The sequence below is a fragment of the Ochotona curzoniae genome, unplaced genomic scaffold (assembly GCF_017591425.1).
Source record: "Ochotona curzoniae isolate NIBS_2020 unplaced genomic scaffold, NIBS_Ocur_1.0 contig_2321, whole genome shotgun sequence".
Lineage (NCBI taxonomy): Eukaryota > Metazoa > Chordata > Mammalia > Lagomorpha > Ochotonidae > Ochotona > Ochotona curzoniae.
The window spans coordinates 13,311,954-13,336,270 of NW_024465421.1; the positions used below are offsets into that span (position 1 = coordinate 13,311,954).

The 24,317-nt window shown below is 37.7% G+C and overlaps 1 protein-coding gene across 1 annotated transcript in view; it reads right to left on the minus strand.

Annotated features, from left to right (window-relative positions):
* The window catches only part of LOC121151869 (phospholipid-transporting ATPase ABCA3-like), a 63,317-nt gene that overhangs the window by 26,487 nt on the left and 12,513 nt on the right, over positions 1-24,317 (minus strand). Inside the window, exons 7-13 of the mRNA XM_040973720.1 lie at positions 21,333-21,449; positions 20,896-21,013; positions 16,042-16,220; positions 12,958-13,092; positions 2,266-2,395; positions 583-737; positions 196-351 (exon numbers count right to left, since the gene is read on the minus strand). Coding sequence (XP_040829654.1) covers positions 196-351; positions 583-737; positions 2,266-2,395; positions 12,958-13,092; positions 16,042-16,220; positions 20,896-21,013; positions 21,333-21,449 — 990 coding nt within the window. The remainder of the gene's footprint in view (positions 1-195; positions 352-582; positions 738-2,265; positions 2,396-12,957; positions 13,093-16,041; positions 16,221-20,895; positions 21,014-21,332; positions 21,450-24,317) is intronic.

A 24,317-nucleotide genomic window follows, 5' to 3' on the forward strand; every position in this document is an offset into this window, starting at 1 on the left:
ATTAGGAATGTTAGAATAATTCTAACCATTTGGTCATTTCATAGAAATGAGATTGATGATGTGAACTCTTCACTGATTCTCAATGAGGAGGTTGCGTCTAAGATGTTAGATCCATATCAACTCCCAAGTTTGTGTTGCCAAGTGTTTTAGGCAGTTGTAACATATAATGGGGATAAAATTTTAGTTTTGTTTTACCTTGGAGTTCCCTATAAGTGCTATAATGATGGAAAGTTTGCGCTGCATTCCTCCACTCAGTGACTTTGAAAACATATCACGCTTTTCCAGCAGGTTAAAAGCAGACAGCATGTGGTCAGTCTCCTCTAGACACTGCTCTTGAGATACTCCTTTTATCTAGAAAAGGGTTAGATTAGATGGGTGCTTCCAACTCCATTCTTAGAAATATTTCACATCAGCTCTTTCCTAAAATCATTTATATGGTGATTTATTCCCTTTGTCACTCTTATATCTGAAGGAAAATCCAACAAAAGTCAATCTCAACTTCTATAAGGATATTTCTAGTTGCTAAACTACGAGTACATAAATGGGAGTAGGGGGTGTAAAGAAAGATCCTCTTTGGCTCACCGCACAATAGAATTGAAGGTGTTCTGACACTGTCAAGTAATCAAACAATAAATTCTGTTGGGGACATAGCCCCAGTGATTTTCTGATCTGAGTCATCTGCGTTGAGATGTCATATCCATAAATGTAGGCCTGTCCACTAGTAGGAGGATAGAGACCTAGAATCAAGAATATACGGACAGCAACAGCTTTTCTGAGGGAATTTCACAACTAACTACTTACTAGTACTTCAATTCTTAAATATGCATGTGGATTATTCATTACATTGAGCAATATATCTCACATAGGAGAAAAATCCAAAAAATATGCTGATATTTTAGGGACAGAGAGATAAAAAAAATACTTTATTTTGTACTTTTCTATATCTTTATGCTCTAATTTTCAGCAAAAAAATCATTTGAATAATAAACACTGCCATCAGTCATTTGGCGACAATTATGAATTGTTATAATCTGTACACTGCCTTAGACTATGACAAATTCTTAAATTCTGAAAATTCAGGGCAATAAAACCATTATCCTTAGAAAATTTAAAATCCAGTTAGAGGAAACAGCACATAGTAACCTAAAATACACTTAGAATCATTCAAAAACATGTAATAGCACGTCATCCATAGCTGTTACAGTCGATTAAATTCAAATGGGGAAAATGTCATTTTAAATCTGGCAATTTCGTACTCCTATTACAAAAACATTACCAAGAAGCCAGATGTGTTCAGACATATCTATTATAAGAGACCATATGTCCCAAATTACTCCTGTTTTCCTACAGTCTCATTCATTTGACATTTGCTCCACTTTTCATTTCTAGCCAGTTACTGTAATTTTAATTGCTTTAACATGAGCTTATTTGACCCTTTCAATTCTAGTTTCTGTGAAAGACTTTTCATTTTTGGCTTTAGTAATCGAATCTGCTTTATTTCTCCTGGCTCATCTCACTAAACTTTGTCACTTCTAATAATTATTAAAAAGAACATATTTTAGTTCACTTTCTGTAGTATTTTAATATTCCCGGTTTCGTTAACTTGCATAATCTATATGCAGTTTTCTCAACTTGCTTTCAGTTTAATTTTTTTTCTAAAATGTAGTCACTTATAGTCAGTAAAATTGTGACTCATATGACAAAATTGTGGTATGTTGTATCTTGATTTGTATCAAATTATGTCCTAATTTTCTTTGTGATTTTTTTCTTTGATCATGGGTACTTAGAGATAATTTCCACAAATCTGTAAATTTCCAATTTCCTCATTCCACTATCATTTATTCCCACATAGCTCCTTTGTGCTGTTATTATCAAATATTCATACAATATCTTTTATATGTTACAGCCCAGCAAAATTATATATATATATTTTTTCAATTTTCATACAATTTCTTTTTAACTTACTTGATAGAAATAGATACTTACACTACTTATTTATAATTACCTAACTATCAGTTGAGTGTGTGTACTGAAATTGAGGATTTGCTCTGTATACATATTAAGGATTTTTAGGCCTTGTTGGTAGATTGACCTTTTTGTAATCATATAATAATCCCCAAAGGAACATTAAATTTAATCATTTGCCAACTTTAAAGTTTACACATACTAAGCTATGTGTTTCTGAAATGACCATATAGTACAGGATAGCTGAAAGCCTCACCATTTCTATATAAAACCACTCTTTGAATAGAGTTGAAGACCTACCTGACAGAATTGACAGAGTAGTGGATTTTCCTGCCCCATTGTGTCCTAGAAGAACAGTGATCTGCCCCTCATACAAATTCAGAGACAGTTCCTTTATAGCTACTTTCATAGTGCCCTTATGGTAGAATACCTATGGGGGGAGGGAAGCCACAAATGCTATTTTATATCTATCACAATTATTTTGTAACAAGAACTCATATCAGCTATCTACAGAAAAAACAATGCTGTATCATTCATCTCATGAGAAAAAATAAAATTGTGAATGGATGAGTTTGTAAAAAAAAAAAGGAAAAAAGGAAAAAGACAAAATTTGAAGACAAAACAGGCATCTTACAACTTCATGGAATTACAAATATCTCCTGAGTATTCTTACTCATTCCTGCTTTGTTTCAGCTGCCATCTTAAAACTGATAATATCACACTGTTCTTCAGCCAGTCTTTGTCCTAATTTGGAGGAATGGCCGATTCAAAACTTACACATGGATGTTCACCCCAAGTTCCTTAAGATGGAGACAACAAAGAACACCATTCCTATGCTAGTGACAAACAGAAACTGAATCGTTTACTTTTCTTGAACAAATGAGAGAAGTGAGGCAACCAACTAGGTTAAAATTTAAGCAAAAATACCTTTAATGAGAGGTGGTACATGAATATCTGCTTGCCTGGAGCAGCTATGCATGGATGTGTGGATGCTATTTATGCCTCTAAGAAGATATTGACAAAATTTCCAATAAATTGGAAGTAAAAGAAATATAAAAATGCAGTGGAAGGGTAAGTATTAAAACCCATGTCAGCTGGCATGACCTAGTAGGTAAGCTGCTTCCTGAAACACCAGCACCCCACCTACGCACCAGGTCAAGTCCTAGCTGCTCCTCTCCCAATCCAGCCCCCTGCTAATATTTGCCAGGGGAGGCAGCAAAAGTTGACTCAAGTGCCAATGGATGGGAGGTTTCTCTCTCTATCTCTCCATCGCCCCTTCTCTGCCTTTCAGAGAAATAAATACAAACAAAATCTAGTTCAGAATTAAGTCACGTTTTCCTTCCAATACAATTTATTAATCATGAATAAAAGCAAATATCTTGCTTAACAGAAAATAAGACATCATTTCATTTCTACCCCAAATGGTAGTTTTTTCCTTACCTTTATTCATCTTGCAGTAACTGCTTATGAAATCTCTGCTTAGATGAATGTCTAAAGTGCTTATACTCAAAATGGAGCTCTTAAGTTTATACTCCTATACTTAGAACCCAAGCCCCACCCCCCCTTTTCACAATATGGTCAAATAGAAGTGCCCAGCATTCACCTTCTCACACATGTAAGAGAACCAAATTGACAAATAAGTAGCTACACTTTTAGGTAAGTGCCTGAAAAAGAATACAGTAATTCAGTAAAGCAGTCAAGAGAATTGAGAAGGAAAAATGGGATGGAATGGCAGACTGAGAAACAAAGTTAACATGCAAACAAATCCCTAACCTGATGGTCAGAATTCCAGTTTCTTAGCAGATTCCAACTACCTGGACACCTTGTACTAGTAATCCCAGCTACAGGAAGAATTTATGTTATCACAGAGTAAGGAGCCCAGTAAAGGAGAGCTACCTGCAGAATTCATGGTAGCTTTTAATAAGAAAATAAAAACATATATTATCCTCGCAAAATCACAGATGTTGTAGTGTTTCACCATCAAGAGAAAGGATCCTTGAAACGTAATACAGCAACAAGGTGGAGGAATCCAGCATGGGGGGAAGGGATGGGGAGGGGTGGGAGGAATCCCAGAGCCTGTGAAACTGTGTCACATAATGCAATGTAATTTTTATACATATGCTTTTTTTTTTTAAAGAAAAAAAGAGAAAGAATCCACTGAGGGAATCCCTCCAGCTGTACAATACGGAATTCTCTGCGTAACCACTTTCCCTGGGGCACCACAGACATCCCACCTTATTAGCAAAATAGACTGTAGTTTCATTGATCCAACGTGATTCAGCAGAGCAACAGTGACCCCTAGCATCATCTCTTGTGCAGCACTCTATACTACATGGGACAGTAGAGGCAGAACAGAAGTGTGATCCTGCTCCCAGGACTCTACTAACAAAGCACCTGCCTTTTCAGACTTGTGGACTGTCTCCCCCACATTCCTTCTACCCTGGACACCACTGACTACTACCGGGATCTTACCCACTGGGACTCCTGGCCACAGATCTTATGACCATTGTCTGTTCTTTTTGCCAAATGTGTTCAGAAATGTACTTATGCTCAAAAATGTTGATGGATTTGATCACTTTATGCTGTATTCCTCTAACAAAATGTATTTCTATGTCCCATAAAGAAGAACAAGAATTATGTTAATAAAAATTTTAATGCAAAGGTAAAACCAAAACACCAGTAAGTAAACCACAATAAACCCTAAATTCTCCTCTAGGATCTCCAAAATCCATAAACTGCTCAAATAACCGTTCAGGTCCTCCAGCCACAAAACCAACAGCCACTGTACTTTCTTCTACTTTGCTCAGTCATACATTGGACCAGTGAACAAACATTTTCCATTCTTATGACAAAATACATTTGAATCTTTACAATTCTATCTCCATTGTCACCAGCCTGGGCTACAAGGCCATTCTGGCTGATCTACTGGGAAGTCTCTAATTTATCTCTTCCACTCATTCACGTCACACAAGTCTGAATGGTCTTTTCAAAATACGAAACAGACTATGACCCTCCCCTTCACAAAGGCCTATGAATATCTGACATTTAAAAACAGAGATCAAAACTTTCGTATAGCTCCTGAGTAGTTTGTATCATGGCTTTATTCCCAAGTTCATCTCATGTAAATCTCTGCTTCATTCACTTCTATTTCATCTTTGCTCCTCGATATATGAAGCACTTTCCAATCTCTGGTCTTTGAATTTTATTTCTGTTGGTTTGAATCTTATGTTCTCAATTTTTCAACTATCAATCATTCTTTTTTATTCTGGTTTCAGCACAAAAGTCACCGCTGCAGATTTGATTCCCAGGAAGCACTTCTCATAAAATTGGGATATATAAAGTCTATTAAGAAGCATTCTCGTGATTGGTGCCTGTGGAAGGAAGAGCTGATTTTGTGGAGGATAAAGTGCAGCCACCATGTAGTTACTTCACAGCTTCAGGGGAACCCCACCGAGGGGCACTCAAGCTCTAGTGGTCCCATAGAGTCATCTCAAGTCAAGGGAGAAGGCCTTACCATTCTCAGGGTGGCCACTTTCAGGGTTTTAGTAGCCTGAAGGAGGAGCATGAACTTGTTTGTGGGTGCTCTTTTCATCACAAGAAATTTCGAAGTGACAGCTGAGCTGGAGTTGAGTCTGCAACATTCTTCATGACTGAAGTTTAGAGGGTGGCATCTGGGCAGTGCATACATCCAAGTGGATTGTGGGGATTCCTAATTTACTCCTCTTTGTTATCACTGGTAATAACCTAACCTACTTCCTGAAGATCATAGTCAATTCTGCTTTTTTTTTTTTTTGCCAGAATGTTCATTCCTTTTCTTGTCTGTTGGTCTCTTGTCCAAAGTGCATTGTTAACAAGTTTACAATTCAAAGTGGCTCACGACAGGAAGCACAAAATTTCCCAAATGGATTGCTAGAAGCTTTGGCAAGAAGCACTACTGCTTGTAAACTTCGATTTCAAAATATGCATTCTACCTTTTGGGGACACAGCACTGTAATAATGGCCATGTGTGTTAGCATCTACACCCTGGAGGGTGGCACCTTATTTTTGAAAGTTACTATCTTCAGGAAGCTGCCTCAAAATATGTCTTTAGCCTAGCATTTCATGACTTCTCTAGGTTCACAGGCTCTGGATGTATGTGGTTAATGCACCCCATGGTTGTCATCTCACTGCTATGCCTTCTTTACTGTAAAGTGTATTTCCTGTCTGATGTGATATGTTGTGGAATCCCATACTAGTAGATAAACAAATGTCATCCATTCCTTTCTACTGATAATTAAAAAGAAAAAAAAACTGTGATATTGACAGAGGCCCTAAAAGAACAAAAGCCAAAAACATGACTGAAATATATGTTGATTCCTAACAAGATGAAATGAAGATCCTTTGGGAGGAAAGAGGTCCACTGGACTAATCTGCTCACCAAATACTGGCTGTTTTCCTTAAGAAATTGTGCTCATTGAGCTTTGTTGATGACAAAATGAGCTGCCACAGAGCCCATACAGGTATCTTGTACCTCTTCCAACTACTGAGATGACTGAAAAGCCATGGGATGTCCACTGAATGAGTCACCTGTAAACTTGGTTATTCTATGTCTCTTCTTTGGTTTCTGGTGGATAACATGCTTCACAGAGATCTTTACATTGTTTCTCATTCTTAACAGTTATCAATACATGCCCTTCCCTTAGAATTTTTTATTCCTAATCTTCCATTCATTCTCCTTTGAGGTCCTCAACCAACTGTCCATAACATTCATAACTGTCCATAAGTTCGGAAGTCTGGAGCCAAGGTACGTGGTATAAAAGACCACATGACTGTTCTAAAGTTATTTTGCTCAGTGGGATAGCCCTTCTCTTTAACTTTGAACATAATTCTCACTTGGGGGCTCTGGTGCAACTAATAATTTCTGGCTTTTACCTGTGTACCAAGCTGATAAACCAAACTCAAGCTTTTCTCTATTGTGTAAATTAATTAAAGTGGATCTCCAGCAAAACTATAATTGTGAGCTGAGGGAGAAGTGCTGATTTAAGAGTGGTGAATAACATAAGGATTTGGGCTTTCAGTATACAAACCTTGCTCATATAATTTGATTATACTCATGTTCAATCTCTTATGTACTTACTTTCATTTTGAATAATTGATCATTTTATTTGCCCTTACTGATTTATCAGGCTGATAAAAAATAACTAATGATAGTCAGGTCTGAAAACGTGTGTTCAGAAGTCACAATGCAATTGCTTCTTCCCTATCAAGGGCCAATAGCAGCAGGCCAAGAGAAAGATATGATTCCCTAATTCGACTGCAGATGGAATGTTCTTGATTTAAAATATTAGAAGTTTTTATTGTTATTTTCCCAGTGAGATTTAGCATAAAATCAAAATGTTGACATCTCTTTAAAAAATTTTATTTTTGATGACATTTACATAGTTGATCAGGGTGGGAGGGGTCCAGGATATCTGGGGAAAGTGGGTGAGACCATTGTTTTCACAATTTCTTTTCCTTGTATCTGGGGGAAGGGGAGAAACTAGGGGAGAGCATCCCTAACCTCCCAATTACCTCAGTACCTGGGGATGGGGAACCACCACCCAATGTTACCCCAAGGTTCCCATGTGGCGCATGCTCCAATGGTTTTGCTTAAGTGGTTTTGATAGCTCTGAAATGCTGTTGATCTTGCAGATGCAAGGATGAGGATATCTTTCCAAGGTCCTTTGGCTGACACAGTCCACTTCTAAGTTTCCATTCACCCAGAAATTTCTTGTCCTACTTCACTGGGGCAGTTGACCAATTTGCTCTGCTCTCCTTTCTCTGCTCCACAGGCTCCAATGGTTTGACATATCCTCCATGTGCCTCTAAGTTTGCCATCCACTGCTCCATCAAAGCCATTGAGGAAGTCCAGTTTTGACACATGCCCTCCACTCTCAAATCACAGGTCTGGTTACTCTCCCCATGGTTGGAGTTATGAGTCAATGCTGATATTTCTAATACCATAAAATCTAGATCTGCTGTTGGAACCTTTCCCTCTTTGGACGGCACTCAAATTTGACAGCTGATGTCATCATTCATATTCAGTAATACAAACACTGCTTTTAAAACTGGAAAAGGCCTACTGTTATTATTTTTCACAGTGGGAAGTATAAAGCATAATGATGCACAAAAGTATGTTTTACTTTGTAAAGAATGTAGTAGCTGGTCCAAGAATATCAATTCTTAAACATTTTATTGATGTGTGATGAGCTCTCTAATCTTTATAGGCTTTATCTATACCTACCCCCACCATACTCCACCCCACTTGCACCGTATCTAGTCCTACTGAAACAGTGCGGCATCAATGCAGTGCACCAGTGTTCATCAAATCTCTACAAGATGAACAGCCATTTCAGGTTCCTTTCAATTATATTAGGACAGAGAGATAAGTTGGTAATATAGACTTGGATTAACACATAAACGTAGACTCCTGCTGTACATTTAAATGATTACCAAAATTTCTGCTTCTGCTTTCTTTAGGTTGTGTAAGTGTGCTATTACATCACATCTGAAAAAGTCACTGCGACTGGGTCAATTACTTGCTTTGGTTTGTGATGGATACACTGTCATTACTGAGAATCCACCAATAGATCTATGGCAGGCTGATTTTTAAGTTGATAACTTTGTATGACTTGTGAATTATATTATAAAGACCCAAACTGTCCTTAGTAGAAAAAAGTTCCTCACCTCTAGTTTATAGCATATGCTCAAAGTGCAGAGTCTCGATACTTAAATTGGGCCTAGGTGATGATGAAGCTTCAAAACATCCTCTAGTGTATGAAGACATGGAAACCACAGTAACGTAGATCTCTACACTTTACTCTTTCCTACAAACCAAACACAGGTTAACCACCATAAATGCTCTCATTAAAGAAAAAAAAAAAAAAAAGCACATGGGAGTCAACAGAAAACCTGAAATCCAATAGTTGGCCTATTGGCAGTTCCTTGATTAGGACTCAAAGAATGATGCTCCACAGCTCTTGGCCTGCTTTCTGAATTCTTCCTTGAAAGGCAGCTTGCATCTGCAGCTGAGGTTTTTTTTCTGCCCACTTCCTACTTACAGAAGTTTAGCCTTCCAAAGCCTTCTTTTTTAAGTTTTGTATTGTCTGTTCTGTTCTTAATTGGTTGTGTTTCTTCTAGTGCAACTTCATAGAAAATATTAAGCACATTTTGGCAATAAGTCCCTTCCACAAAACGTTTGAGACAATCTTCATCTTTGGAAGTATCTGAGAGCAATGCCCTCAAGTTGTTGTAGTTCCTGTTTGGCTGAATAGCTCTTGGAAGCACCACATTTGTTACATTTTACAACAAGAATGCAAGAACAATGAAGCCAGAAAAAGTTCCCTCAACAATATGCCTGGAAATAATTCTTATACCAATCAATTCAGTATTGCTGAATGTGATGACGTTGAAAAACTTCCTTTTCTTTTTTTTAAGATTTATTTTTTTTATTGGAAAGTCAGATATACAGAGAGAAGAGGATACGGAGAGGGAGATCTTCCATCGATGATTCACTCTTAAACTGACCACAACGGCCGGAGTTGTGCTGATCTGAAGCCAGGAGCCTCTTCCAGGTCTCCCACACAGGTACAGAGTCCCAAGGCTGTGGACCGTCCTCGACTGCTTTCCCAGGCCACAAGCAGAGAACTGAGTGGAAAGCGGGGCCACCAGGATATGAACCTGTGCCCATATGGGATCTTGGTGCACACAAGGCAAGGATTTTAGCTGCTAGGCTACTGCACAAGGTCCAATAAACTTTCTAATAATACATAGCAAGAATTTTCTTTCCTTTAGTTCTGAAAAACAGATCCTCACCATTGTGTAAGTCTTCAATTGAACAGTCCAAGAGATCTAGGTTTCTACTAATAGTGTATTCGAGGCATTTTAAACTTTTACCAATATTCTCTTCAAGGTTCCAGGTTCCACTGAATTCCAGTCCCAAAGCTACTATGACATTACAGCCTGGTAGGGGAATGCCCACAGATCCCCTACCAAGCATGTTACCAGCTCCACATCTTGCACCTGCCAGGGATATTGCAGTTCAGCCTGACATGACTCACACCCAGTCCAGGGCCTGCCAGCTGGTGCTGCAACCTAGCCTGGCTGACCCGCACCCATTCTGACTCTCGTGCATGCCAGTGGGTATGACAGCCTGCCTCAGACTGGACTGCCACTCGTCCTAGTGTCACACTCACCAGTGGAAGCAGCAGCCTGATAAGGGAGTCCCCGAAGTTCCCCTAACAGGTCCACTCCCAGCCCTGGTGTCCACTCCCACCTGAGTGTTCTATCAGGTGCTGCAGTTCAATCTGAGATGGCCTGCCCTTAGTCTCAGCATTTGCCAGCAGGTGTTGCAACCTGGTTCAACCCATCCCACCTCCAGGCTCAGCTCTTGCTGGCAGGTACAGCAGCCTAGACTAGTGTGACCCACCTCCAGCCCTCATGTGATCTGGCAGGTATTGAAATTCAACATGACCTGGCCTGCACCACTCAGTTGCTGATGCCTGTGTGGTAGACAGCATGTCCAGATGCACATGGGGAACATGATGGTCAGCTAATCTAGGCCAGCAGAGGATGGAGGATGGAAAGTAGAACAGGTTGGATAATTCTTCTGGCCAAGCTTTGCATTATGTTCCTGAGTCTGTGGATACACTAAGGTAGTCTTTATCAATTAACAATGGAAAGATTTTCTCAACCCTGGAGCATCAAAACCAACAAGTTCTCAGAACTATCAAAATTGCTCAAGTAACACCCTCAGAACACTCTTCCTCACATCATCGAGGTCCTGAAGGCACCATCCAATGACTGTCCTGAAGGATGATGATGTAGTTTGACAGCAAGGCACAGCCCTGTGTCCCTTCTCCTTTGCAGAATCAAGAGAAAACAAAACTGATGTTTCAGAGTCCTAGATTTCTCATCCTGTGTCTCAGTACCATTCATTTACAACAATACTCTGATTGATTTTCAGACTTTTGGCTAAGATCAAGTGTATAATAACACTCTGAATTCAAATCGCTGAGAATTTAACTTTATCTGGAGTTTTATTCTTTTTTCAGAAGATACATTTACTTTTCTTGGAAAGGCAGATTTACAGAGAGAAGGAGAGATGGAGACATGGAGAGAAAGATTTTCCACATGTTGGCTCACTCCCCAAGTAGCTGCAATGGATGGAGCTGAGCCAATCCGAAGCCCAGAGCTTCTTTCAGGTCTCCCATTTGGGTGTAGGCTTCCAAGGCTTTGGACCACCCTCCACTGCTTTTCCAGACCACAAGCAGGGAGCTGGATGGGAAGCAGGTTAGTCAGGACATGAACTGGTGACCATATGGGATTTTGGTACATGCAAGGTGAGGACTTCAGCTACTAGGCTACCATACCAAGCCCTAGAGTTTTATTCTTATGAGTCAGCTTGAAGCTTAAGTCTCAGCCTTCTCTGCCCTTCAGTTGCTGAGATGAAAATCTCTTTCTATAGTTTCTGAAAGACACACTAAATTTCACACTGGACTCAATTTCACACTTGTCCTCAGATGATTAATCATATAGAGCCTTTCAGCCTTTGTCTCCAGAGTAAAATTTCTCCCCAACAATTGCCATCAAATTACAAATGACTAATTTCCTCATAATTTCAAGTGCTGGATACATGTTACTAGCTAGTGAGCTTCATTCCCTTGGTATACCATCTTAATTTACTGTCTGTGAACACTATATTGCCACTTTCTATCCAAATGTATTCTCAGGTTATCATTCACTTATTCAACCAACTCAGGCTATCAACAATCACTAGTTAACTTTCCCCTAAAATACAGCCTAAGGTTCAAGTTAACATACAGGAAGAAGGTAATTAGTACACAGGGGTGTTTTTGAGACAAACATCTGTGAAAATAAGAGAACAATATAGATATGGGGGAAAGACTAGTTGGGCTTCATTACTATAACAACAAGATCAACTAGGCAAGTTCTATGGCTTGGAAAACCACTAAGAACAGACTTAGGACAGATGAAAGAGCAAGACCTTTAAAAGCCCATCTTGAATATTTATTGAATATAGGTTGTCCCAGAGAAATAGGCGAAATTTGGACAAGGTGGTTTTATTCAGCAATTACTATTAAAAAGAGTGAGCAGTATCCACATGGCTGTTTGCTGAGGGACTTCATTGTACACCTTATCTGAAAATTCTCACTTTGCCATCTTACTCCTTAATTGCTACATCATTACCCCATTTACTATAAACATCTTGCTCATTTGATTGCTAACCCACTTTAATCACACTAGAATCTAAGTTTCTTGTGGGCACAGATCTTATCTCATTTTTCATTGCTATATCAGTACCTAGAACTCTTTGAAGTAACCAACCCCTTCCATCAACCTTACTTCACAGGCTAATAATATTCACACAAATGTTTCAGATATGTAGATTTTCTTAAAGGTATCAGGTAAAATATTGAGTTTTACCCAAAATTTAGACACCACATAATACAATGAAGGCAACAAGGGATAAAAGAGCTTAAATACTCCAAAAGTCAGTCAGTTTTCAAGTCTCATGGTTTTTCCGAGTTATGAAATTAGGGGCTCAGATCAATACTTCTTGCCTGCAAATTATCTAGATAAACTAAGAGAACCAACTATCTCTCCTGATACACACTGAAGCAGAGGACATTTCAAGTGGATGTATGTAAACCATTTGTGGTCAGAGATCAATGTTATTATAGTCAAATCATAAAGGTTCCACTAGGTTCTAACTTTTAAAATAAGACCAACTGTGTAAGATACTGTTATATTTCACAAAAGAATTTAATTCAATTCTGGAGGAAAGAGAACATGTAGCTTTTATTATATGCTACATACACCTTGATCTTTCTTAAAGGGAATAAAAATGATGGCTAAGACCTTTTGGTAACAAATGATATTTTTCTTGACATTTCTAGTAATGAATGTTTATAACACAGTCACATGAAGAAAAAGAGATCTCTGAGACAATACCTTGTGCAAGTGTTTGATTGTGATACCTGTTACCAAACCAGTAGGTTCAGCTTCAAAATACTTGCTTTGTACTGGCTCATGAAATTGGTGTAATCCAGATGTTTCCACAGCTGGTTTCCCAGACCAGTAAGAGTACTAAGAATGAAGTAAAAAAAAAAAAAAAAAAAAAAGATACAATCACTGGCAGAGAACTGAATAACTAAGTATCAGAAAATACCTCTTGTCTTTCAGCTTTTGTATTGAGATGTATTACGGAAAACTTCTTGAGATTCAATTTTGTGACTATTTGGCTATAGCTTGATTAAATCAGACTATTATATTAAAATCATGGCAGGGATAAATATCACCTGATACAGGTGAATGATCTGCATAATGTACTGTTATTTCATGTTGGCTAGTATTTTGTTGAGGATCTTTGTGTCTATGATCATTAGGGATATCAGTCGGTAGTTTTCTCTTTCCGTGAATCTGTATCTGTATTTTGTATTATGGTGAAACTGTCCCCATAGAAAGAGCTTGGAAGGACCGCCTCCATTTCTATTGTTTGGAATTGCTTGTGGAGAATTGGGGTTAAGTTCTTGAAACATTTGGTAGAATTCTGCAGTGAAGCTATCTGGTTCAGGGCTTTTCTTGGTGGGGAGGAATTTAATTACTGATTCAATCTCAGCCCTTGTTACAGGTCTACTTAGATTATTAATTGCTTCATAATTCAGTTTTGGTAGACTGCATGTGTCCAAAAATCTATCCATTTCTTCTAAGGCTTCTGATTTGTTGGCATATAGTTGCTTCTAACAGTTCCTAATAACTTCATGTATGCCCAACATATTTATGGTTACATTTCCTGTTATATATCTCTGACCTATTGGTTCGTATCTTCTCTCTCCTTTTTTGATTAGTTGGGCTACTGGAGTATCTATTTTGTTGATTTTCTTGAAGAAGCAGCTCTTTGATTCATTGATCTTGTGTATTGTTTGTTTGGTCTCTATTTGGTTCAATTCCTCCCTTATTTTAGTTATTTCTTTTTTCTTAATAATCTTGAGATGGTTTTGCTGCTATTTTTCTCACTGCTTCAAATGTATGGTAAGCTAATTTATTTGGTGCTTTTCTAACTTCTTGACATAAGCATTGATTAAGATAAAATTTCCTCTTTACACTGCCTTGTGTCCCATAAGTTTTGATATGTTGATGCTTTCATTATTTCAAGAAATCTTTAAATTTTGCCTTTGACTTCCTCCATCATCCATTGTTCATTAACATCATATTACTTAGCCCCCAGATCTTTGCATGTCTTCTGAGGATATTTTGACTTACTGGTATCCAGTTTCACTCTATGATGGTCTGAACTGGGGATACTCTAAATGTCAACTGATTTTTTTTCACATGCATATTTAAGGATCTTTTCCTTAGTTCATCTGAAGAGGTTTTGATTATCATGTCGTGATAAGGTTCACTTTTTGAGATCTATTGGGAGTTCCATACCCCTGCTGTATGTTGTTTCAAGTTATTTTTCCACACTAGGGAAATTTTCATTTAATATTTCATTGACTACATCTCTAAGCCCAGCTTCTTTTTTCTGTGCCTTTTGGTACTCCCATAACTCTTCTACTGACCCTTTAATAGTGTCTCTTAATTCCTGATGACATTTTTTGGCTTGATTCAGCTCGACTTGCAGCTTTTTGATCATTTCCCCATTGTGGCAAGAAACATCTTCTAATTCTGAATTTCTTTCTTGTGCCTCAATCATTTTATTATGGAGACTTTCCACTGAATTTTAATTTGCTTCATTGTGTCCTTAATTTCTAACAATTCAGCTTGATTTTGTTTCATTGTTGCTATTTCCTGTGTGACATATTCCTTAAACTCCTTGAACTCTTATATGTGCTTCTCTTGTATTCTTGTCTTTAGAGCAGGTTCCTAACTTGTATCTCCCATAGGTCTACAGGTCAATTTTACTGATGGCGTTTGGCACCCAGGTCTCTGTTTGCAGTCACTTGTGCCTCTCCCTCCAGCAAGTTTCAGGTTTGGATTCTTGTGTTAGGTTTCAATCACTGTCTCCTGTAGCCTCAGCTCCTGGCTCACCAATCTTCACTTCTGTGATCCTTTGCTGGGGCTGCACCATTCCCTGTACAACCGTTCTCTCACTTCTGGTGCAAGCAGTTTCTAGGATTAGGAAGATGCCAGATGTCCTAAATAATTGGTGTGTTGGTGGTGCTGATTTTGCCAGAACCTGCCTACTGTTAGCTCTGAGAGCCACTCAGACCTATTTTTTGGTGGAATCTGTAGAATGCAAAGTCAGTACTTTTTTCCCTCTGGGTCTAGTGCAATGCAGGCACAGCTCGCTCTTATCCTTCCAGTATCACAACCTTTGCCTCACAACACCAATTGGTTCCTGAAGTGGCATTGTGGCAATATGGGCTGTGAAATTCACCCTATACATGCACTGCCTTCTTGGGTTCTGCTGGTTTATTTCTGCTTGTGGTCAAATCAAACAAATCAGCAGGACAGGTCATTTTTTTTTTTTGGCCTGGGTTCACCTCCTGAACTCCCAGTGAAGTCCCTCCCACCCGACTGCCAGAGGAGCTCTGGCTCCTCAGTTTACCGCTTGCTGACCGCTGCTGGAGTATTTGTTCACTGCAAAACTACTTCATTGTCACTGCTGCTTCCCTGTGTCCTCAGGTCTCCAGGTACCCCTCTGCTATCAGCCTGTTTTCTATTTCCTGGAATGCACCCTCTCTGCTTCTTTCTGGCTAGTGATTCTCTGTAAATTTAAGCCTGTCCACACCCTATGTCACTATCCTGTCTCTCCCAGAGCCAGAGGCTTCTTCGGGATCTCCCACATAGGTGCAGGGTCCAATGGCTTTGGGCAATCCTATGTTGATTTCCCAGGCCACTAGCAGGGAGCTGAATGAGAAGTGGAGCATCTGGGACACAAACTGGTGACCATATGGGATTCCAGTGTATACAAGGTTAGGATTTAGCCACCAGGTTATTGTGCCAGGCCCAACTCGTGTTAGTTTTCAGATAATGAAAAATAAATTCATCAAACCTTCTGCCTCTATAAATAATATTAGAATTAGAACTCACTTTCAAGAAAAAGTTCCATGGCTTTGGGATACCATACTTTCCAGGACATACAGCGTCTATATACCAAGCCACAAGGACATACAAGAAGGCATCAATTAGTAGCATTAACAGAACATAGGCAAAGAAAAAGTTGTCATATCCGTTTTGTGAGAAGAGATTATTCCATTTAATTCCAGTTTCTAAGACATAAGAGAAGACATTAAGTGCCTGCTGAAACTAAAACAAAATTATACTTCTGTATTGTAACTAAATAGTGAAAAAAATACCATACTAATGCTCTCTTGGGATTCATACCAGAGTCAAACATTTTCTTACACTCTCAGATTTATGTTGGCCCACAGTACATCTGAGTTAGTAATCATATAGTGTCCCCCTACCAGATTCTAAAAAAAAGCACTTTACTACAAATGATTGAAACAAAAATCAAGCTTAGCAAAAATTTTGGAAAGTGGCTTTAAGAAAAATAAGCAAGTGTACAGGTTAAGATGGTGGTTCATCTCTCTTCACTCCTCCTCATATTAAGTATTCATGTTCACTGGCATTTATAATTTTAAAAAACCATAATCACTGAAAAGTAAGAGTGGATTTTAACTACAAGACACAAGTCTAAAATATTTTTTTAAATATATAATACAATGGAGACAGAAAAGAGAAGGAATTGTGTCATTTCATACCCCTCCAGTAGATAGAAGGCTGTAACTCCAAAAGGAGTAGAAAGAGGCATTACTACATTTGTAGTGTGTGCAGAGAATGTGGTACCATGTACATGCTGCAAGTGGTGATGTAAAGCAGAAATTTTTGAAGGGCAGTTTAGCGCTATGAATCACTATCCAAACAAAGAATATACAGTAAAATTACAAAAATATCTGCTGGAACAGTGCAATGCATAAGATCTATACTCACTCGTCATTTCTGATTCAACTATGAATTTAAATCCCAGTGCCAATGCATAATTTGAACTGAGACAGCCCAACAGCTTCTGTGAGAATGTCAGCTGCCCATAGTCGGCTAACAGCTCAGCAGCTGGGAGATAGCTGAGAAAAAAACAGAAACCTCCCAAAGTGGCAGTGAAATAGGCTGCAAATAAAAAGTAGTTAATTTAGGTGTCTTAAGTATAATAAAACATATATTTGCTTTAAGAATGTAAAAAAACAAAGTTCTATAAGAAATAGAAACTTGACTTTCTTATTCCACATTGTTTCTCTTAGCACATAATATCTGGGACACAGTAAATGCTCAAAAATAAATAAGTAAAAGGCCAAAATATGATAATTCAGGAGCTAATTCATTTTGGAATTTATCATTCTTCATGATTGGCTATGAGCATTATATTATTTCAATAAAATTTATAGATTCATTTGTTATTACTCAGCATAAGTAATCTAAAATGTGAATACTGCTACTAGTACAATGTAGATTATGTTTCTAGATATTATAAGACTTAGTCTAAGTCACAATACAGGGGACGGAGGAAAGAAGGATGTCCTAGCAAAGACAAAGTCAGTGTAAAAAACGTAGATGCAGTGTCAAATATTAGTAGTTTCACAGTGTGACTCTAATATCCAAAGAGACCACATTATAAGACTGGAAATGCCTCAGTTTCAATAAAAAATGATGAAGAATAGAAATAAAAAAAAAAGAATATGGCACATGCTCATAAAGAAGAGAAACACTGTCACTTTATGTAGTGGCTTCGAAACACTGTCACCGAGGATACTCAGAGGAGGGGAAACAGAGAGCAACATCTTCTGTCTCGATTCACTTCCTCAGTGGCCGTAACAGCTGGAGCTGAGCCAATCCAAAGCCAGGAACCAGGAGTCTCTTCTGGGTCTCTCATGTGGGTGCAGGGTCCCAAGGCTTTGGGCCATCCTCTACTGCTTTCCTAGGCCACAACCAAGGAGCTGGATGAAAAGCAGGGCTGCCAGGACACGAACTGATGCCCATAAGGTGTGTGCAAGGTAAGGACTTTAGCCACTAGGCTACACTACCAGGCCCTTTTATAACCTTTTTCAAGAGCAGAGGGAATGCTAAGTAATTTATAAAGTTAGCATGACTCAAAACAAAACCAGAAAAAAAAATGACAAGAAAAATATCCTATAAACCAATAATATAACTCATAAATGTAAAACTATTTTATGCAATGGTAGAAAAATTAAAACAGTGTATAAACTAATTATATGCTAAAATCTACTGGGACAAAGTCAAGGTAGGTAAGGCTGGTTCAAAATTCAAAAATTCATTGATGGGGAAGTGTTTGGTACAATGGCTAAACCATCACTTGTAATACCCAAATACTTTATGAAAGTGCCTAGATTCAAATCTGTTCTCCATTCCATATTCCAGCTAATGATCAGCTTAAGAGTCAGCAGGTGTTGGTTCAAAGAGTTGGGTCCTTACTATTCACATAGGAGACTCAGACCGAGTTCCTGGGCTTCAGCCTGGCCCACCTCAGGCTGTTGAGGATATTTGAGAAATGGACAAAGAAGTGTGAGATCTGGTATTCTGCTTTGCAAATAAAATATAATATATAGTTTTTAAAAAATCAATTACACTGAATGCTAAAGGAGAAAAAGAACATGATTATATCAATAAACACAGAAAAAGCATCTGATAAGATGCAACACTCATTTCTAGAAAAGTAGAAATAGAAGTGTGATATCTCAACTTGTTAAATGCTATCTACAAAAAGGACAGTATCTAATTTCAAGACGTAGTTTTATACTACGCTACAATAAAGATTATGCAATATCGGTCAAAGAATAGACAAATCAGTGGAACAGAAGAGAGAATACAGAAATCGATCCATGCAAGTACAGTTAGTCCTCGGGCAAAGGCACAAAGTGAATACAATGTGCAGAGGCAGTAGTTTTGATACATCATATTAGAACAACTGGTCATTCATATGCAAAAATTCCAGTTAGACTTCGATGTTACATCCATCAAAAGTACTCAAAACAGATCAAAGACCTAAATGTAAGGAACGAAACTATAAAACTCCGAGAAAATAACTCAGAAGAGCACCTAGGTAATCTTACGGATGTTCATTACTTTGGCATAATGCACAAAAGATCGCTACTAAGAGGAGGAGAAGATAAGCCTACAAATATGGCTTTTGCAGAATATTGCAAAAGATACATCTGATAAAGAACCATTAAATCAACTATGCAAACAACACTTAAGCCTTAACAATAGGAATTATATTGTTAAAAAACAGTCCAAAGATCTTAACAGATACCTCACCAAATGTGACATACATACAGCAAATTAGCATGTGAGTATTTCTCAGGGAAATGCCAATAAAAACTAGAGATACCACTACACTCTTACAATGGTCAAAATCTGGAACACAGCACCAAATACTGGCAAGAATATGCAACAACAGATTCTCTTTGCTGTTAGAATTGCAAAAAAGGATACATTGTCACTTTAGAAGACAGCTTGGCAATTAATTACAAAGCTAAGCTTATAAACCAGCAACTATACCCCTTGGTATTTACCTAAGGGGGTTGAAAATCTGTGCTTTCAAACTGCACATTGATGTTCACAGCACCTTTAATTCTTTTTTAAAAAAGGTTTTGTTTTTATTTGAAATGCAGAGTTAGAGAAAAGGAGAAAAGTAGAAGAGGGGAGAGAGAACAAGAGAATGAGAGAGAAAGCTAGAGAGAGAGGATATCTTCCATGTGTTGGTTCACCTTCAAAATGATCACAATGACAGGAGCTGGGCCAATCTGAAGCCAGGAGCTTTTCTGGGTCATCTTTTGTGGCTTTTCCCAGGAATAAGTAGAGAGCCGGACTGGAAGTGGACAACAGGGGCAATAACTAGTGTCTATATATGATATCAGTGCTGAAGGCAGATGCTGACCCTATGTTGCCAAGGTGTCGGTACCCATTAATATATATATAATATATTACACACATATATATATAAGATTTATTTACTTTTCTTGGAAAGACAGAAACACAAGAGGAAATACAGAGAGGAGGAGTGATAGAGAGGAAGATCTTCTGTCTGATGATTCACTCCCCAAGTGGCAGCAATGGCCAGAGCTGAGCTGATACAAAGCCAGGAGGCAGAAATTTCCTACAGGTCTCCCGCATGGGTGCAGGGTCCCAGGGCTTTGGGCCATCCTTCACTGCTTTCCCAGGCCACAAGCAGGGAGCTGGATGGGAAGCAGAGCAGCAAGCACATGAACCGGTGTCCATATGAAATCCTGCACATGCAGCTGGGTCACAATTGTGCAAAACTGTTCCTCATAATAAATTTTTTATCTGACATAGTAAATTTCCTGTTGCTTTTGTTTCCCTGAAGAACTTTTATATTACTATAACTTTCAAATATTTTTGTGTGTAGGATTTTTATTACTGCCATGTCAATTTCAGTTCTACAGGGGAAGCATATTTCAAATACATAACAGACATACATTTAGCACTTACTGGCTAAGTGTTAAAAAGCATTTTTTTTTCCTTTTTCTTCACATGTACCAGGATCATCACCACAGGCAGCATTATCCCCTCCAATATAACACACAAAGTTATTTCCATCTCATTTCTTCTCAGTGAGAGGGTTAGACAAACACTACATCTGAAGTAGCAGTTAAACTTAAAAAAGACCCCTCAAATCCAATGCTATTATATTATACTGTATCATATCAAGCTGTTAATCATAGATGTTTTCTTCTCTATAGTTATCACTCTCTTCATTCCCTTTCAAATCATTCATGTGAATATGGCATTTGCCATTTTAGATCGTACACAAACAGAGGCTAACATTAGGGTAGCAACTAACACAGAATGGTATTTCCAAATACAATTTTGTTTGGGCACTGAACCACAGGAAAAATCGTTAAGACTCACCATTACTGAAAAATGTGCTAATCATAAGGCTGAAGCACACGGAGGTAACAGAATAAATCAGCAAAAAGATGAAGACAATAATTGGGCTACTGTATTGGAAGATTGGCATAGATTCAGTCTAGAAAAAAAAAATTTAAAAGCCAGGTTAGTCATGCTTGAAGTGATATCACAGCAAAATGAATAAGAATAAAGAAAGCATCTTAAAAAACTTCAATAATCCCAGTGAAAGTGATAAGACTACACAGTGACATGAAGACTTAGTAATTCATTTTCTACAGAAGGTCCATTCACCCAGGTTTCAAGTTTGGTTCATTGAGAGACTAAGGAAACCCCACTTTCCCACAATCAACACAAGCTATTTTTTCATTCCCAAACAGAGATGTATTAGCTCCACAATGTGCTTCTAGGTTTAGCTCATGCACAATGCACATACTTGCCTCGACATAGAAAATTATGCATATAAAAATGACGATAATCAAATAAGAAACGAAGAATGTGAAGAAATAGGCAGCCCAGAGCATCCAATTACTGAGTCCTATCATGAGCTGGTATTCCTGTGGGAGAGTTAACACAAGTCAAATATCAAATAAAATAATTTAACCACTTAGTAATTAGAGTTTTCAAAGTTGAATTCATAAATATTATCTGCTTTAATATCTGTAACCGTAATGGATGAGGTGACAAATGCTATTTAGAGAGAAGGAAACCAGGGTTCAGCATACTAAATAACTTTATTAAAACAATTAAGCTGGTAAAGACTGTGAATTACACAATCCCATATAGCACCCTCCTGGCAATTCATCTGACATCAGTGGGAAGGCACCAAAACAAGCAACAAAATCTTAAACTGGTATTTTTACTTCTTTACTTTCTTTTTATTACGTCCTCTTTCAGGGAGTACTAAAAAATTCTACCCCCATGCTTACTGTAACTGAATTCACAATAACTAAATTGTAGAATTAACCCAGATGTTCATCAACTGATGACTGGATACAAAAATTACAGTATATCTACAATATGGAAGGTCTCAGCCACACACACAAAAAATCAAATTATAGTCTTTTGTGACAAAATGAATGCCAACTGGGAACCAATTATGCTTAGAGAAATAAGTTAGTTCCAAAAAGACAAATATCATTCATTCTGATAAGAGGAAGTTAATATAGATTACAAAAAATGTACATGAAATAAAATGAACGTCTTGCGATTTGATTATTGTCTCCAGCCCTGGCTTATACTCCTGTGGGTCTGTGATGTTTCCACTTATCACTTGTTGGATATTGCAGCTAATGGTGCATTATGCCTGTGATTATAGAGTGGACTGAAATGACATATATATATATTTTTGTAGCGTGAAATCTTATCTTTCACAACAAAATAGATAGAGCAGGAAACGATTATACTTCATGAAGAAGCCAATCCCCAAAAGGCAAATATCATGTATTCCTTCTGATTTATGATAATTAATAGAGTACAAAAAACATAATTTGTATAGTGATATCAGCATACTGAGAATTAACTGGTGTTTGCAGTCTGCATCCATAATCACGCACATGAGTAGGATTTCTATTTTAATTTTTGAAAATTTTCTTTTCTTTTTTCTTTACTTGCTATGTCATGATGTCTTTATATATCATAAAGTTAAGCTTTTTGCTGTTAAGTGAATGAATATGCTATTTTGATAGGGAAAAAAGATAAAGGAAAGACAGGGAGGGAAGGGGGAAGGTGAGGGAACCCTAAGTTTCTGAATCTACTTGGTGAGAAATGAAGTCTACTCATAAAATTACACAAAAATAAAAAATACGTTTTTTGCAAAAACTAAAAAGAAAAAAGAAGGGAAGTGTAGAGGGAGGCAGAGAAAAGAAGTATGCTTATCTTCTCAGAATTAGATCTACGGAATACATGAAATCTAAATCTCTCTATATTAACATTTTAAAATGTAAATATGTCCTAATTCAGTTATAACGGCTAGAAATAAGAATTAAACATAAAAAATTGACAAAATACATGTTACAATGTTCATGAATTTTACATTTTCTTCAGAAGCAGTTATTTACAGAAGCAGAAATATGTCACTTATCAAGGCTTAACAAAAATGATATAAAAATATTTAATTAAGAATATAATGTGGAAAACCAAAATGGATGTCCAAATTAGTGGTTATGAGTTTTAAGAATCTATTTTAAGTTTTTCTATTAAGTTCTACTGCTGTTTCAAGATTAAACTTTGTAGTTTAGACCCATCTGGAGCAAATGTAAAGAGCCTTCAAAGAGTTTGTAGAAAATGGGTCTCATGAGAAAGCTAACATAGATTTCAAACACTTTTGCAGCAGATATTATCATAACAAGTTGTCACATGTCTGAGCAAGATCTAGTTTGAGGGACCAAGAAGTTTAAGTTTGAAAACAGTCGTTCTCTGAGCTGCATGAATGCTGTTAGAACTGAAGCAGAAACAAACATCAGATTTATAACGAAGCTTTGTGGAAGAGTAGTGATGAAATCACTGAAGCTTTTCGAAAAATTTTTGAGGACAGTGCAATTCCCAAATCAGCAGTTCACTCATGGATAATTCATTTTGAGAAGAGATGAGATGCTATTGATGATCAAGCTGGTAGAGGTGGACCATTCACCTCAATGTGTGAGGAGAGATTACTCTCATTCCCTGATTGAGGAAGAACAACAATAACAGCAGACACAAAAGCCCGAACCACAGAAGCTTCCAATGGTTCAGCCTACATAATTCTGACTGACAAATAATGTTGAGCAAACTCTTTGATATGTTCCAAAAGCTATTGTACCTACATCAGTTGTAGGTAAGAGCAGCGGATATTTTAAACAAGTAGGTTTAAGATCCTGAAACGTTTCTTTAAAGAATTATGAGATGAACCATGGCTTTGCCAGTATGATCCATGCACAAAGTACAATCAAAACAATGGTTTTCGACTGTTTCCGTGGTTCAGTCCAAGTAAAAGCAAACTGATCAAGAGCAAAAGCTTTTTATTTGGCCAGGGTTGGTGGGGGATATTCACGCCGGTTGACTTTCTATAAGCCTGAAGAAGAGTGAGTGTTTGAGTGTCTGCTTGTTATGTATGAGTGTCTTAACAAAGTTAGCTAAAGCTTCAGCAGAAAAATGCCTGAGACACCTTCACTGACAGGATCCTTCTTAGTTACAGTGCTTCTGGCTCATTCTCATCAAATAAAGGAAACCTTTTTGAGACTTTCAATAGAAAACTGTTAGATATCCATCTTATATCTCAATCTGTCTCCTTCTAATAGTCTTGTTTCCTAATTCAAAAGAAATATTTAAAGGGCACCTACCACTTCTTTCAATTAATAGTATATAATTGGGCCTGGCATGGTGGCCTAGTGCCTAAAATCCTCACCTTGAATGTGCCAAGATCCCAGATGGGCACCGGTTTTAAT